The 17,829-nt window shown below is 36.7% G+C and overlaps 1 protein-coding gene across 1 annotated transcript in view; it reads left to right on the top strand.

The window, feature by feature from the left end:
* Positions 1-17,829, top strand: part of col27a1b (collagen, type XXVII, alpha 1b) — a 69,140-nt gene that overhangs the window by 34,992 nt on the left and 16,319 nt on the right. Inside the window, exons 13-37 of the mRNA XM_046841773.1 lie at positions 1,324-1,377; positions 2,971-3,015; positions 3,803-3,856; positions 4,390-4,434; positions 5,482-5,535; positions 5,624-5,677; positions 5,776-5,829; positions 6,246-6,299; positions 6,526-6,579; positions 7,122-7,166; positions 8,972-9,025; positions 9,168-9,212; positions 9,331-9,384; positions 9,574-9,627; positions 10,467-10,520; positions 11,630-11,683; positions 14,976-15,029; positions 15,564-15,608; positions 15,985-16,029; positions 16,134-16,187; positions 16,494-16,547; positions 16,991-17,044; positions 17,283-17,336; positions 17,424-17,477; positions 17,594-17,701. Coding sequence (XP_046697729.1) covers positions 1,324-1,377; positions 2,971-3,015; positions 3,803-3,856; positions 4,390-4,434; positions 5,482-5,535; positions 5,624-5,677; positions 5,776-5,829; positions 6,246-6,299; positions 6,526-6,579; positions 7,122-7,166; positions 8,972-9,025; positions 9,168-9,212; positions 9,331-9,384; positions 9,574-9,627; positions 10,467-10,520; positions 11,630-11,683; positions 14,976-15,029; positions 15,564-15,608; positions 15,985-16,029; positions 16,134-16,187; positions 16,494-16,547; positions 16,991-17,044; positions 17,283-17,336; positions 17,424-17,477; positions 17,594-17,701 — 1,350 coding nt within the window. The remainder of the gene's footprint in view (positions 1-1,323; positions 1,378-2,970; positions 3,016-3,802; positions 3,857-4,389; positions 4,435-5,481; positions 5,536-5,623; positions 5,678-5,775; positions 5,830-6,245; positions 6,300-6,525; positions 6,580-7,121; positions 7,167-8,971; positions 9,026-9,167; positions 9,213-9,330; positions 9,385-9,573; positions 9,628-10,466; positions 10,521-11,629; positions 11,684-14,975; positions 15,030-15,563; positions 15,609-15,984; positions 16,030-16,133; positions 16,188-16,493; positions 16,548-16,990; positions 17,045-17,282; positions 17,337-17,423; positions 17,478-17,593; positions 17,702-17,829) is intronic.

Raw genomic sequence — 17,829 nt, 5'->3', positions numbered from 1 at the left:
TATAAGAAATGTTTCTTAAGAGACAAAGCGCTCTGTGTGGTTTGCGTTCAGCCCACACACATCCAGCAAATGCCTCGGTGTGACGTCACAGCTCTATTTTGTAAGTAAAGAAATAGTAGATGGAGATGAAAGCTTGCTGCCAGCAGATCTCGCTTTCTTACTCATTCTCCATGCACATTGTCAGCCCAAGGAAGCACACAGCCAATGGTATTTCCTGTATGGCTGACAGAAATGAGCATCTTAACCACAAGGCTTAGTGTTTCACCACAAGTCACAGTACATTTAAGTGTTTTAGAGAATTATACATGCTTTTATATATATATATATATATATATATATATATATAGATAGATAGATAGATAGATAGATAGATAGATAGATAGATAGATAGATAGATAGATAGATATAGATATAGATAGATAGAAAGAGAGAGAGAGAGAGAGAGAGAGAGAGAGAGAGAGAGAAAAATAGTTACTGTATATAAAAATATTCCCTCAGATTCAACAAAGGATAAGATTTTCTTTGTGTCATTGCAGTGTGTGTATTGGCTTGTATTGCAACTCCAAGATCAGCTGAAAAGTCAGTTAAAGCTGAACATGCAGTATTTCCCCTCTACTCCAGTTACACCTTGGCAACCAACACTAGTACTGTTAAAGGCATTTAAATTTTTTGCTCAAACCGCTGTTGTATTTTGTATTCAAATGCAGGGATGTTTTGTACTGCAAGTTAGGAACGTAAGTGTTTAAAAAGAACAGCGGTCTGGACCAAGAGCCTCCATCAGTCTGGGACAATTATGTAATTCGACTTACAGTGCAGTAGCTTGCCCATGCCATCTCACATTTACACAGTTCCTGGTTCGATCCTGAGCTCGTTTTACTGTTGGTCCCTTGTGGAGTTTCTGAGCATGTCCTTCCTGCATCCAGTTGGGTTTCTCTGAAGTTTTCCATTTCCCAAAAATGTAGGTGGACTGGAGACACAGGGGTAAATTTCCCTAAATGTGCACTGCAATTAAGTGGTTTCTGATCCAAGGTGTGTTGCTTGATTAAAACCAGTGCTCCCAGGATGGGCCTTAGAATTCAACTAGAGAATATGATACTAAATAGGGTTTATTTTTTGGTGAAAACTACCTTGGGTAAAAGCTTTTACATGGCTTTCTTGCAATATTGTGCTAATCTTTAGGAAACAGGAATAATTTGAGACAGACTGAAGTGTGTCTCCTCAGAGTTTGGAGAGCTTGGTATGTCAATAAGGCAACATTTTTGCCTTATGTCTGATCAGTTGTAAATATATTGGTGTCTCAGTGCCTCCCTTTTCTGTGTTTAGGGCTTCCCTGGGGATTTTGGTGAGCGAGGACCACCAGGACCTGACGGAAATCCAGTAAGTATTAATAAACTGTGGTCTGCAGTAACAAGTCCGTAGTACTTCAAGACCTTTAAGGTACTTTTAAAAAAAAGGTGGTTTTTTTGTTGACATTTTGAAGTCTTATTTTTTTACTTACAATATTTATATTTTATTTATTTATTTATTTTAATATTACAATAATTATAGGTTTACTTACAATTACGAAACAGGTACAATGTGAAAAATCTATGTATGCACTAAGCTTCTATTAAAAACCTTAAGTATCTTAAATAAACAAAACTGACAGATAAAACAATATAATATCATGGGCTCAAGTTCACATATAATAAGCCTTAATTGCAAAAATGTGCAGTAGAGAACTAAGGATTTAATTTGATATGTTCATTTTAGATTTTCATTAAATGTAGTGATATTAATAAAAGTATGACTACTGAACAGCCTCTTTAGCTTTAGGCAAAACCATCTTCACTATAGGGCTTACATGCCTAAACTTTGAGTGCTATGTGAACCTGCAGAGCTTATACACTGCAGATGTTTCTGTAAATGACAGTGTAGGCGAAAACTGTTAAGCATCCAGATGTTCCAATGTTAAATAACAGTGTAACAATTTGATTGCTGAAAAAACTTTCGCTTTGGGAATTTTTGCTTTAAAGTGAAACGCGGGCTCCCTGACCTTTTATTGAACCCATTTCAGCTTGTCCTGCACCACTTCTTAAAGCTGAACTGACCACTGCAACCATCACTTGCCAATAAACACAACCACTAAGTGCCACCACAGTCACACATCAAGACAGTCAGCACCATATCACCAGCTCCACAGTAGCCCTGGAAACACTCGTAATAAGAAGTGCAGCTGTCACTACTGGAACACAAATAATTTTGCCATCTGATGGATCATTTTACTTTTAATAGCTTTTTCATAACCAATATATTAGTGTTGCATTCAGCTCCATGCTTTAGGGCTTGTTTTTGTTCATGTTAAAGATATAGATACATTTTTATGTAATAAATTAATCACACTGCATGATCCGTTTCTTACATATACTATAACAATACATGTATTCATTCCTATACATATGAATCACATCTACAGTAGAGTATTTTTTCTTACTGTAAGCCTGATTTTAAATGCAATAGAGCTTTAATGGAAAATGCCACAGCAATGTTCCGACTGACTGATTGTAAACCTCTTGACATTTATTTCCCCTGTGTAACCCTACCTTTCCTCTTTTCTTCTTTCCTCTCAATCCTGCTCCTTCATTCATGAGTTAGTCAGCATGGCCTGCCAAACCATCTCCCTTCATTCAGATCACATAAAAAAGAAAGAAAACACACACAGGGGATGCTTTTGGCAAAAGAGGAAGTAGCAGTGGCAGCTAGCAGCAGGCCAGGCACACAGCACAACAAATCCTTCTCTGTGCTTCACAGCACCCTTCTGTCCAAGGGGGAGATATGAGCCGCAGATTATTCTGTTATCAGGGAAGAAAGACTGGACTCTTTCACCCCTGTTTCACTCTACTGTCTCCTTCGCCTTACCTCTCAACTCTGGCCAAACTTTGAACTATCTCTTTGGTGTTTAGAAACTAATGAGCCTTTGTCTCTCTTTAGGGAGAACTGGGTCCACCTGGTCCTTGTGGAGTACTTGGCCTTATTGTGAGTATATATAGGCTTTTTTTCTGAGCTCTAAGTATGAACTCTATAATCAGGTTTTACATATTTTACTACTAAATCCTTTTTACACTCCAAACTCAGCCATAAACCTGCTCAACTTTTGTCAGTTATATGATCTGTGTAGTTATCGGAGGCCAAAAAATACTTTCTACAGCTCAAAATTAAATCAAATATGGCAGCGTGTCCTGTTGTGACAGAGTACAGCGATCAAGTTGATTTTTGTTTTTATTATTATTATATACCTTTTATACCACAGTAATTTGTCAATGGTTAAAATGTTAAAAGGTTAAATCCTACTTTGTATCTGTCTACAGGTTTGTCAGTTACTGTTAGCACCTGCATAATAACAGCTATAAGCCTCCATTATTCTGGCCTTTGATTATTTATCTTACATAAAAATGCTATTTTTTACTCGTAGGTGCATTCAAATAAATAAAGTATTTTGTCTACTTTTAACATTTTCCTGTTAGCTATAAATGAGAACATTTTATCAAAATTTGTAATATACAAATTACTAATGATAACTGACTGGACATAGATGTATATGTCTAATTAAATAATAAAATAGCTCACTGTTTATTTATGAGCAGAAATATAGCAAGTAAAATTTCGGAATGTGTACTTTTGACTAGAGAATAAACTTATTGTTAGTACTGTCAGGACAGAACTGTACATAGTCTGATCTTTGCTTTGCATGTGGTTTTTGTGTGTGTGTGTGTGTGTGTGTGTGTGTGTGTGTGTGTGTATGTGTATGTATGTGTGTTGGCAGGGGGACATGGGACCTCTTGGAATCATGGGGCTTCCAGGGCCTGATGGTCCCAAGGTGATTAAATAAACATCATCTCAGCTGTTTAAAATGGACTTTCAATGAATCACATTTACGTTTTAAACTTTCTAAAGGGGAAAACTCAATAAAGCAGTGTTTCTTCTTCACTGAACTGCAACTCTTAGAGTTTCTTTCAGGAGGACACATCAGGCCTGAACAAACATAAGCACACAAAAATTCTCATGATGAGGTGAAACTGATCTACCTCCATGAGAGCGAACTCTAATCACCAAATTGTTTTTGGATCTAGGAATAGCAGTGTGCACGTCTCACTTTAGCTCTCGCTCTGTACTCTGCACATGCCAGTGTAATCTAACCCAATGAATTTTAAGCAAAGGTACAAAAATGTCATGCAAACTTGACTTAGTGGCCTCCTCTTTTACACTTGCATTTTATCCATCTCCAAACCATCAAGCAATAACAATGATTAATGTATTAATGCTCCTCTCTTTGAAGCTTTATGATTTTTGTGATTCTAGTTTGAGGGAAGAAAGAAGTTTTCATTCTTTGCTTGAATGTTTTTTTTTTAGGGGGTATCAGGGAATCCAGGAGAGCCCGGACTGAAAGGTGATAAGGTGATTTGAATACACTTTAATAGCTAATATACATACTGCATATAATATAATAGCTTGCATATATTCAAATATATTTTTTGAGAATATTTTATTAAATCAAATATAGGATAAATAAACATATTTATGGACATATTACAAGCTTTTATTTGATTGGCAGATCAAATGGAAAAAGTATTTGCCAATGGATAGAGATGGTTTAAAATCTTATATTGGGTTTATTACAATCTTTTAATAGGAAATACTAGATATGATTGACTATATCCAAGATATTTCCACTTGCTAGGATGTTTTGCTGTAGGCTGTTCAAATAATGATTGATATACGCCTTGCTTTAGATTAATACATTTTAAATTGTTAATGTAATTTGCTGTGGTAATTCACACACAAAGATATTTTTTAGTGACAAGTACTTGGTGACAAGTTGCAGTCCTGTAACAGCAGCATTCTTTTAGCATACTTTTATGCTTAGAAAACCCAAAGACTTAGTGTCTTACTTAATGGTCATATACATAAAATCAAAAATCAAAATATGTGTTTTGGGGTTAAATGGACGAATGAATGCACACCTGAGAGCCACCCATAAATATATGCTGTAACTACTTTCTACCCTTCTTATGAAGCATGTTTAGCATTTGAGGCCATTATGGTGGTTTGCCAGGTGTGGCAGCTGAGCTCAGGCTACAGAATGGGATACTTGTTGTTGCTGAGTACTTGATTAAGAAAGCATGGCGGTCATGCCCACCTCCCCAAAGCTTTTCCATTTTTAAAGCTCAGACAGCGAGATGGCAGCCAGTAAACTTGCTTCTTCCTGTGTCTCCTGCCCCCATGCTCTACTGTGTCCAGCTGGCTAGAATCCTGTCTGCCCATAAGATTGTTTCATAACACTCTACTTTCAACACTTCTGCAGTTTTTTCCCAGCTCACAGGGTTATTTTTAGTGTTTTAAGAATCGAACATAGTTGTCCATTGATACTACATAACTTTCATATGCGCTCCACAGTCCTAAATAGAGGGGTAGAAAGTGACATCTGGCTCTTTATTTCGTCAGGGTGAGATCGGTTTGCCAGGAGAGCCTGGAGAGCCTGGATTCCAAGGTGACAAGGTATTTAAGTTGGCTGCTATCACCACTTTTTCTGATTAAGTGTTTCATTGCTAACAAATGTGAACTAATTCATTGATGAAAACGTCAGGGTATTCAAGGTTTGCCAGGAATGCCAGGCATCCGGGGGAAACCAGGGCCGCAGGTAAGTCATTACCAAACATTACCTAGTCATTAGCACAATGACATGTTTCTGGTCAAAAGAAAAGTGACCATAAATCATGCTCGGTTTTGTCTTGTTAGGGGAAACCTGGAGATCATGGGCCAGATGGTTTGCCCGGCCCTCCAGGCCCAGAGGTAACTGAAGCATTCAAACATGTTTTTTTCCAGAGATGCCTAGACTCAAAGGCATAGATAGCTCTTTATTCTTGCAATACATTGAATAAAAATAACTTTTAGGGGCCCCTTACATGACACTTCAGAGAAGCATTCGCCCTATATTTGCAAGATTGTGAAGCAAAACTTCTTCATGATGTCTTTCTATCATGAGCATAAGGCAGTTTGCACTTCCCACTGAAACATTTGTGACTTCAGAAGTCTTAGAGTGTTCACATGGTAGCCTTTGTAATCCTGCATGGTGGCTGTTGTGTGATAGAAGAGATGTAGCTAATAAGTAGAATAAGCAAAAAACATATTGTAAAATGGTAAAATAAAATACTGTAAAAGACGAATTTATACTGTGCAGATGAATGTATTATTATTTTTTGCTTCAGGGATTTCCAGGTGATATCGGACCACCAGGACAGAACGGCCCAGAAGGTCCAAAGGTTTGTTACTTGTTACTTTCCCAATATTAACTTTTCATACTACTTAATATGACTTCAATTTCCGGCTTATTCTGACTGAAATTATTCTAAAATAAAAATTTTGTTTCAGTTCTCTAACAAAAATTTTAAACGTTAAGCATAAATACTATCAATGCTGTCAATTTCTACATTGCAAGCAAATAATTTTAGCAGCTCAGGTGTACTAAATGCAAAATATTTTCTCCAGGGGATGTCAGGGGTGAGGGGGATACCTGGCCCAAGAGGAGCAGCTGGACTTGAGGTTGGACCTTTTCCATCTATCACACAAAGCGATATTGTCCTGGTATTAGTCCTGTATTACTAGATTTTCACACTCACTGTTCATCATGGGATTTATACGAATTCTTTTGTTTGGGTGCCAGTTGGACACTATGTTCTGTCATCTGAGGATAGATATTGTGCAGACTTAGGCATGGGTGGACTAGCTTGTCATAAAAAGCATTCACATATGCACTTTTAAACCATTTAACTGGCTGAGGCTCCATCATAATTTAAAACCATGATTTTGTACAAGCTAATAAATGTCCTTAAGGCAAATGGTTTCACTGAATCAGTCCTTCTAAATCTGAATCAAAATAATTTATTGATCTCATACGGAACTTGTTTGTTTGCAGTTGCTTACAGTAAAAGATCAAAGTTAAGATTAAAGTAAAAATAAAAAAATCAAATATAAATAAATAAATATACATATTAAGGTATATATATTAAATGAAATGAAATGTGTAGCAGCATGAAATGGAATGTGTAGCAGCCGTGGAAAACAGTTCTATTCTGGTTCCTCAGGGTGATGAAGGACCAGTTGGACCAGCCGGGCCCCTAGGACTGGAGGTGAGTGCTCTTTGTACACTGTTTGTAGCCCACTTACCAAACATCATGTCATTATTCTAAAATGTAGCAGCATTAAATTGCTATTATTGCTGTATAGCATGCTCAGGTTGATTAAGAAAAAAGCTATTAGAGCATTTCTCTGCCATTTTGGAATGCTGTAACACAGTTTCACTGTGCATTTTATATAAAGCATAAGCAGATTTTATGTTGAAGGTGGTTCCAAAAAGTGATTTCCTTGGGGGAGTACCTGTAAAGTGCAAATCGAAAACACATGGACAATGTAGGAAAGGACAGTTTTTTACATTTTCTAAGTGAAACCCAGTCTTTTTGTGAGCTGTTTTGTGCACATATGGCTAAAGGTACAATTAAGCATTGTGTAAATGCTATTAAACACCAACCATTTTATTAGAATATAAGAAGAGATTGCTTTGGAAATTACTGTTTCTATAAAAGTTTTAATGAGTATATGGTAACTCTATTATTTATCCCAGTATTGGTGGCCAGGGAGGTTACATAACATCAATAAATGCAGTTCATTACTAGTTACAGTTTTAAAATGTCAGATTTTCTTCTTCTTTTTTTTTTTTTTTTACAGTGGAATGTAAGCTACTCTGTAAGAGTAAATATTTAATCAAAAGTTTTTGGGTTTTTTAATCTTTTTTTATCTCATTACATTTAAAGTCTAGACTGTAATGTATAGTTAGAGTTTTTTAGTATTGTGTTGTCCTGCAAGTCCAAAGGTTTTAGCAAACTTGATGAAAATGCTTAAAAATATCTTATATTTTGCCCTCTAACATGTGAATGTTTATTCATGTTTAATAGTTTTTTTAGTTCTTCAAATATATAGTTAGGTTTATTTCTGCACATAGCAAATAAGACATTATCAAAATGATTGCCACTCCTCCAGAAAATATTGATATTGAAGCTTTCTCTAGTGAATACTTTGACTGTCCTAATTTAGACCACATGTCTTATTAGAGTTCATATTCAAAATCAGCAGTGCAATTATGTATTTCCATAAGAGTCATAAAGGATCTGTTTTAACCTCATGGCATAAGTGACCAGGTTAGTAGACGTTATGAGATGTTAAGAGAATAGCTTTTATTTTAGCTGTTTCAATGGAAATGTTTAATCATTATTTGCTTAAAAGTATGTCAGTAATCATGACTCAACTGTTTTTTATATTTTTTTGTGATTACAAAAGGAAAAGTTTGAGCAAGACTTAATTCCCCAAACTGAATAGACTTTTACTAAATTGCGCTAAACCTTAGCATATTTCCTTTAGCTGCTCTTAATTCTAAACTTTGGACCTTTCCCAGTTTCAACAAAACCCTAATAGAAAACGGGTCTTAATCCAGATCTGATTATTTCCTCAACCTTTGCATGATATATCACTAGTAATGATGCATTAAACACTTCCAATATTCAAATCTACTTCAATCAAAACTAAATTGACCACATCCTGAAATGGACTGAAGACACAGGAACATTTCAATAATGATGAAGGAGAAATTCAACATTAGCTGTTAGCTGTCAGCACAGAATTCAATCATGCTCTAAAATAAGCACAGCTGACTTCAGAGAACGAAGGCTTGACACAAGCTTGACACCGCAATGCTACTATGCTACAACAATTCTATTCCTGTATGTATATTGTAAGTTGTTCCCCTCAGGGAGCTGATATGGGTGTGGGTGAGGGTGGAGGTTGGTGTCAGGTACAACAGCTAATAAGATGCCATAAAGGCCCAGGTGGCTAAAAGAAGGAGAGAATCCAGTGCTATAGGTCATTTCTGTTTTCTGTTCAGGGTAGGCCTGGGAGGAAGGGATTCTCTGGAAAACCAGGCGCAGACGGGCCAGAGGTAAGTTCTGGTTTCATATTTATGTGTATATTTTCTCTTTCAGATTATACACATCAAAGAGTAGTAATAACATGTTTATATGCACTAAATATATATGCATGATCTTAAGTACATGAAATGCTAACTAGACTGTCCACTCTAGGGTGAGCCTGGAACAACTGGAAATGTTGGGATGCTTGGAGATAGGGTAATCTTTTCTTTCGTTCTATCTTTTAACATATATTTGGCTGTTGAATTGTTTTGTCTGCTTGCATATACTGTATGAGCATTCGTAGATTTATGATTTATGTCATCATGTTTAATAGGGACTTGAGGGATTTAAAGGGCCTCCTGGTGAGACTGGGCTTCCTGGAGAAAAGGTCAGTAGGTTGTTAATCTCTTGTTTAGGACCTAATCCAAGCAGATCATATGTTGTTCCTGAATGAATTTTCGTTATTTCTGCACAAAAGATTGTTTTTGTATTGTCTTGTGATATTGTTTGTTTAGTCTCCATGCACAATGAGCACATCAACTATTGCAATGTTTATTGCCTGTGTTTGTCCTTTTAGGGAGATCGGGGAGAAACTGGTCAGCCAGGGCCACCAGGAGAAAATGGAGCGATGGTAAGGAGTAAGTCTGGATCCTGTCTCTGTTCTCAGGGGCATCTCTTTTACTCATGCAGGTCTTCTCATTAATTGCAATACAGTAATAACTCAGCAAATCACAGTTGAAATGGTCATTTGTGGGTTTAGTGTGGGAAAATGCTGGGTCAGCTGTTTTTCACCAAAAAGATCATGAGTCATTTCCTCTCCAAGACATAGGGAAATCTGTACACACTGAGGAAAAGTGGTTTGGCATTTAATTCAATTCCAACAACCAAGAACAACTCCAATGCGGAATCCCACAGACAAAATTTGTCTAAATGAAATTTTTAAAGTTGATTAATTAGTGTTGTCCTAAAAAACACTGATATGACATAAACTTACATGATGTCCATTGATAGTTGACTACATAGATTTTACTTGACTGTGTGGACAAAATAGCTTTTTGATGCACTTTTTTGTTTTGCTGTTCAAACACACAAAATGACATTTTGTGTATGTCTGGCTGACTAATGAACAACCCCATTAATGTTTCTAGTGCTAGTGATGTAATGCTTTTGGCTAGTATTCTGTTCTTCATCTGTCCTTGAAAACCCTATTCCAGCATACACAGCTTCGGACTGTGCAAATTTTAGAATGACAGCTAGACTGATAAAGTGTTCACAGTATTAACTGGTCAACTTAATGAAAAGCTCATAATAACTAGTCTTAATTGGCTGGAAAAAACTTTTTAGAAGTTTTATATTAGTCATATCTATTATATTATTATTAGTCATTTGTGTTTGAGTTATTGAACAGAACTTATTTCAGAATCGTTCTAATACTTCTAATACAGTATTTCTCTAATTCAAATTTTTTAGGGACACATGGGAACACCAGGGGAGAGAGGACAACCTGGACCACCAGGAACTCCTGTAAGTACATTATGACAACAATTTATTCTGCAACTCAATACAAATATAAATAACACAGATTTTCCATAAGGTGCGAAGAAATTTCAATGAGTTTAATTTTTGCCAACTGTGACCCTGGCAACTTATTATCTGTCACTGCTCCTCTTTCACTAAAAATGTTCATAAACCGAGAATGTGACCATCTGGTTCATGCTCCATGGCCTCTATTAGTGCTTGTTGCTTTTCTATGACCACTAGGTGTAATTATTATGAAGCTAAATGGGCATAGACATTTTCTTTAAATGAGTGTTCACTCACACAAGGTAATTAGGATTTAAACTAAATTTTAAAAGTCCTTCTACAAATTATATATTTAAAATATAATCATTAATGCCCTCATTTGTTGTATTGTTTGCAAAAAAAAAGCTTGATGCCTAGCTCTTTTTAACTTTACTTCATCTTAAATATACAAATTTTGAACTTTCTCCAAGACTATATCATGTACATGATAGTAAAAGAATCATCGTGTTATTTTGTATCTCTTCAATTAAATCAAGAAAACAGGTCTAAATGTTTGAGCCTGTTTCATGTAAAACCAGACACATTTTGACTGTAGGAAGGTCTGTTTACGCACAAAATACTGCACTGATATTGACCCTTGAAGAACCAGAGTTTGACCTGGTGCAGTGATCTCAGTTAACACTGACACCAACCGACTGGTTTAAACAATAGTATGATTGGTGGGCTGGTAAATCAAACACGAGACTGCACTGGAAAGTGACCCAGCTTTCTGCTGTGTTAAGCTTCACTGCTTGAGTTATCCAAAATGTTGACATCACTCTAGCTCTGACAGGAAATGCCTTTCAGAGGCACTCTGGGGAGTCTCAGCTGAGAGCATTGAGTGCAGCACAGACAAGCATAAACATAAATAAAACCTTTGAAGGACAGAGATTTTACTCCCCAGTGGAATAATTTGGTCAGGTAATTTTATGTATGTAAGCACACTAGATACACTGTCATTGGGCCTGGATGCATGTTTGGCTGCATACATTTTCTCATGTTTGGCTGCATTAATTTTCTTTCGAATATTTTCGCCCTTATTTTATATTTTTGTTGTTGATTCTTTTCAGGGCTCTCCTGGTTCTAGAGGTCTTAGTGGCACTAGAGGACCCAAAGGTAGAAGGGTAAGAACCATGTGTCCAGTTACTAATGCTGCAAAAGACACATATTTTAAGCTTGAAGAGACACAAAACATTGTTGTTTTAATGACAGTGTTTCAACTATTGAAGAACTATTCTTAACTATTTTTACCTTGATAAACTATTTATGAAGGGATTGTTTGTGTTTAAGATGTTCCCACTGAGTTGTTCTGTTATCATTGGGGTAACTTTTTTCCTAAAATTCTTTGACGCTCATTTGGTCATTTAGCATTAAGTGAACTTTATTTTTTTGGTATATATACATCTTATGAGTTATCTAGTGATCATATCTACCATTGTAGATCTAGAATAATGGTTGCATTACTGTACTGTAACCTTGTTCTCGTTGCCACCAAAAGTACTTACTGTATTATGAAATTATGAATCATCTGTTTCAGTATTGGAAACACTTAGTATGCACTGGAATTTGGTTTTGAAGAAGAATAACACAAAGTGTGAGTTAACAATGACTTTTAAATCACTTGCTTTTCACAGTAGTCTCCAGTCATTGCAATGACTTCACTGGAAAGGATCCCATTAAAGAACTCATTGAAGTTGAGTTCATTAATTAATTGCCTTTTGTCATGCAGGCATGTCTTGCAGACCTCTTTATACCCAAGTGGAAAATATTATCTCCAGATGCTGGCATTCTTTATCGGTGAATCAGTGTCACTGTGCTAGATAACTAGATAACACCACAAGGATCTGCATAGAAGATGGGTGTTAATGACATAGCAGGCTAATAAAGGAAATATGGAGATCTGTATTATCTGAAGGCATTCAAATGGAAGGGGTCTTTTTTCTAACAGCTTTATGGCTGGTGTATATACCATATGGTTAGCCATTTGATGTTTGACTGTCTGATGATTGTTATAAGCTTGTAGTAAATATAATGTACAAGATGGAAGCATAGTAGACACTGTAAAGGGAAATAAATAGTAAATACATACCACCAGATGGTCTAATCATCTTCACATCTACATTGTTCAAACAGTGAAGTAGTAGATTTGGAGCTATCGACTAGAAACCACAAGTCAATCCATCACATTACACTAAACATTACCACATTATGGGAATTCAATACAGCCTAACTATATATTTTTGAACAGTAAGAGGAAACCAGAGAACTCTGAACAAAAAGCATTCACAGAGAGTTCATGTGACTAAAGCTTAGGATGGAGCTAAGGACAATTGGTGGCTGCAACACCATGCAACCCCATCATCATTTATCTATCCATTCTGGGTAGAGTTGATACATGATACCTGCTTTATTTGCAGTCATTTCTGGAAACACTGGCCGCAAAGATTAACACAGATAGGACACAACTTGTCATGCCGGTTATCATCAGTTTCATTTATATGGGTTTTTTTGGCGCAAAACCCTTACTGTCTCCATGAGTTTCTTTTGGGTTTTCCAGTTTACTCACCTTAAAAATATGCAAGTAGGTAGACTGAATATAGTAAATTGCTTAAAATTTCTTCATAATAGTTATAAAAGTGTGTGTAAATGTGTATGCGCATGATGCGTTGTGGTTCACTTGCATCCTATTCGGGGTGTATCCCAGCTACTACTAAAAATGAATGAATAAGTGAATGATTTAATAAATAAACAAATTATGGATAGATAGATGACAAACAGGAATCAGTAATCAAAGAATACAGGGTCTGGCAAAGTAAATGTTTAAATATCAATAAACAGTACTGGGCCAATAACCAAAACCTGGACAACACTATATTATGGAAATGCATTTATGTTTACATTTCACCCTCAAACCGCTCTATTGACATAGGTGTTTATACTGTACCTTCAAATGTACACAATGTTGGATGTGTTGTCAATTAAACTTCTTTCAGTAGCAGTCTGCACTGCTCCATTTACTCAGAAAAACACTTTGATGGCCTGCTGGTTTCCAGTCATAGCTCTCATCAGTCAGTGTATTCCAATCCTCTACACCAAGCCAATTCATTAATGTGGCTACTACAAATACACAAATGAAACCAGGGAATCCTTTAGTCTTTACATGGTATTTTCGGAAATGGAAATGATGCTGAAAGACCACTTTCTGTTTCTGCCAGATACGTGGCTACATTTTAGTATTTCATCTCTTTCCAAGTGCAATGATAGGGTTTTTCCACATATGCCAAGTGCTCAGAGAGAGATCTCTTTTTGGCATACCTTATAGTATCATATCCTTTTTTCTGCATTCCTATGCCTAGCAATAGCTTGTTTAATTGACTTTTCACTTTCCATGCAATTCACATTTAATTTTCCACCTTTTATCTCTGACATTTTTACACATCACTTAACCTATCCAGGGCTTTCACATTTTTCTTCACTATAACTAGCATATTGGAGTTGTCACAGGAGCACCTGGAAACTTTTATCTTCGAACCTCAGGGCACTGTTTCCCAGTTTACAGTGAAGCCTTGAAAGAAAAATCCCTCCTTTGCATAAGCAGAGTGGTGAGTTGCAAGTAAAAACGTTATGATTGGCCCTCTGGAAGGTCAGAGGTCTCTCTAAGTGACATCAGATCACAGAGAGCCACAAAGAACAGAGGTAGCAGTGTGTGTGTGTGTGTGTGTGTGTGTGTGTGTGTGTGTGTGTGTGTTGGTCCAAAGAACCCAGTGTGGTTCCTAGAAGACATTCAGTGCCTTTAGCAGAGGACCACATGTTGGTTTTTTATGCAGGAACCACTGTGGTTTCAGCCATAATAATGTCTCCATTCATCACTATTTCCACCTTCCAGAGTAAAGCAATCATTCAAAGTCATAAGAAATCATCCGGCTTCTGTGTTGGTTTCAGGACTCTTGTGAATTACTGCAGTGGAAATATAGCAGCATAATGTCACCTTGTAGCTAAACTTCCATGATGTCAGCAGACTAGTGTTTTACACTTCTTAAAAGTTGCATTCATGCCATATGTGTGCGTTCTAGCGCTCTTGGACAGTGCACTGATTCGGAATCCCAGATCACTCCAGTGTAATCAGTCGAGTACATTGCATGCACGCTATATCTGGTGTGTCTGGGTGTGTAAAGCATGGACACATGGTTATAATCACACTAAGTATATCTTTAAATAATTACATCCACTAGTTCCAATAAGGCTAGAAATAGTGACTTTAGTTCTTGATTCAGTGACCTGAGTAACCCTGCTTCCTCCATGTTTGTATTTGCAGAAAGTGCGCCCTCTGCTGTTCATATTTATTTATTAATCTTTTTTCTGTCTCACTTCCTTATCCCAATAATTTTTCTTTGTCATTTATTTTCATAAACACAGGGGCCGAGGGGGCCTGAAGGACCACCTGGGGAGAATGGGTCAGTGGGTCACAAGGTACATTTAGCACTACAAACTAGTTTTACATGAGGTACATGAAAACAATAAGCCACTTAAGGCCATGTTTTACAGAGGTCATGACAAAGGCCATGTGTTTTATCGTGGGTAAGAGGTTTCTTAAACACAGCACACAGTGGAGTGTCTAACATGTGATTAAACACTGTAAAATAACTTTAGGTGGCTTATTGCTTTGAAATTAAATGAAAAAAGATTAAATGCTAAACAATTATTAACAATAAAATATTCTTCTGCCACTCAGTTTAGTCTGTAGAGTCAGCATTTATGTATCTAAAAACTGGAGTAATAGTACAGAATTCAGTTACTGTGTAAATATTGAAGAATTTTAAACTGGCTAGGCGAATCGGATTTTGATCCAAAACTGAATCTATTTCATAAATGGATTCAGATTTTCTAAAATCTCTTTTTAAGTCTGTCACATTTTAATGTCCAACCTGACAATAACATCTCTGTTAGTTTTCATAATTGAAACCTACTGCTAGCTCATGAAAAAAATGTCTCCTCTCTCTTCAGGGTCTGGATGGTCCACCGGGGAAACTGGGTTTCACAGGCCAGAAGGTATGATGGCACATTTTTAATTCCCCATTTGTTTGTTGTGTGGTTTTTCTGCTTCCACATGTGCATGAAAGTCTATTTGAAACGATTCAATTTTGCAAATCATTCTTTTTTTTCATGGCATTGAAGGGGCTGCCAAGGTTTTGTGGGTTACATTAGCATCTGTTTTTTTTATAAATAGAATATTTATACTCTCAGTCTCAAGAACATAATGATAATGAGAGTCATTACAAAGTTGAAGCGACATGAGCCTTGAGAGCTTCCATAATAGCAAGCCAGGTAGTCATTTCAGTTTGGGATATAAATCATTGTGTATTGTATGATTCTCTGGCATGGCAAATGGAATCATTGACTTATCGCTGTGTCTCTCGTCAATCAGGGAAAAATTGGTGAAACGGGGGAAGCTGGACCACCAGGATTCCCAGTGAGTAACTGGAGCTTGAACATTGAATAATATTAGTTACTAAAATAATGATGTACCCACATCGAGGTGCTGAGAAACTCATCAAGACTTGCATATATTTAAAGGGTGTCCAGGGACCCTCCGGAATACCAGGAGCAAAGGGAATCCAAGGAATGCCTGTGAGTTTTTTTGGGAAATAGATTGCAGCTTAATTTGTTTATTAACGATACACCTAATTAACTTCATCCTAATTGAGCTTGAAGCGAATAATAGATTAGCAATAAATATCGTAAATAGATTTTGTTAATAATTTTTCCTAGCTTTGGGGTGTTTGAATTGCTGGGAATAGAAAGCAAGCTTCTAACTTCTATCATTATTTTAATTAAGCAGACCTGCTTCAGGTGTACTTGAGTTTTTTTTTTTACATACATTTTTTTATATGTTAACAAATCAAATACATTCCCTGATATTTTGTTTTGTTACAGGGACCTTCGGGGCCTCCAGGAACAATTGGCCCTTTGGGGGAGATTGGCTTGATGGTAAGATTATAGTGAATGGTATCTCATTTTAAATATTCATACTGTGGGAAAATGAATTCCACTTAACATTCATTACAAAGTCCTGAATAGTTCGTACCCCGTGTTATGTTCTATTTCTCTATGTATCCTGATTATTAATGGGGTCATTAGTGTTCTTATATTGTTACCTTGACATTTTTTTCTTGAATCCAGTGTACAGTGTCATTCAGAACTTGATGCCTCATTATAGGCCTTTTGTACTTTGGTATAATAGATGTCATTTAGAAATTATGACAAAGGCATTTCAGCACATTGTCCTTCTGCTTCCAATTACCTGCTTTGTGCAACACTTTATCACAGCAGTAAAGTAGAACACATTCAGATGGGATTAACTAATGTTCAGTACACCCCAGTGTGGTTTCATAGGATGAGCTTTTAAAGTTGTTTCCTGTTCTGTGTGACAGGGCCCACCAGGAAAAGTTGGGGAAACGGGCTTACTGGGAGAACCTGGAGAGAAGGTGAAATATTTATGCACTTGTCCATTTATACTGTTAATTTAGTGTTATAGTGTTAATTTGTCATATGGATTTTTGTATTAGAAAATATTCATTTTACTGAGATAGGACCAGTGGTAGTAGATTTTACACAGGGAAGCCTTTGGAATGCTAACTTGCAAATGCTTAACCTGTCATTTTTATATGCTAAGTACGAAAGGATTAATACACTATGCCAAATTCTCATTTATATATTTTCTAGGGAGCTGTTGGGCCTCATGGGAACGTCGGTGAACCTGGCTTGATTGGAATAAGAGTAGGTTAATTCAGTGATCATGAAACACTCAGCTTGTGCTCACTGTTCTATGCAGATCAGTAGTAATTAATACTTTTCTCTTTTTAGGGCGAGCATGGGCTCAGCGGGGAAAGCGGGCAGAATGGCCCCGACGGAGCCAAGGTCAGAGAAATCCATTTATCTCACCCAGCATGTGTTTAAAATTAGCTACGGAGTTATTCCTCAGGCTAGCATAGATTAAACATTTTGGTTGATTCGAAATGTGGTGTTGTATACAGGGTGAAAAGGGGGACATGGGAGAAGAGGGCGAGCAAGGAGAAAAAGGAGAGATGGGACTGAAAGGAAAAGAGGGTCCACCTGGAGAGCCTGGACTTGGTGGCATCAGGGTAATTGATTTTTGGTGGTGTTCTAATTTGAACAGCAAAAAATAATAATCTCGGTCGGTTTATTGGTATGCGCAAGTAATGTTTATAGGGCTGCAGGCTGCAGTCTTGTGACATTATGACACCGTTAT

This window comes from Silurus meridionalis, chromosome 27 (genome assembly GCF_014805685.1).
Source record: "Silurus meridionalis isolate SWU-2019-XX chromosome 27, ASM1480568v1, whole genome shotgun sequence".
NCBI lineage: Eukaryota > Metazoa > Chordata > Actinopteri > Siluriformes > Siluridae > Silurus > Silurus meridionalis.
Note: the sequence above shows the minus strand (reverse complement) of the source record. Positions and strands in the feature narration are given on the sequence as shown.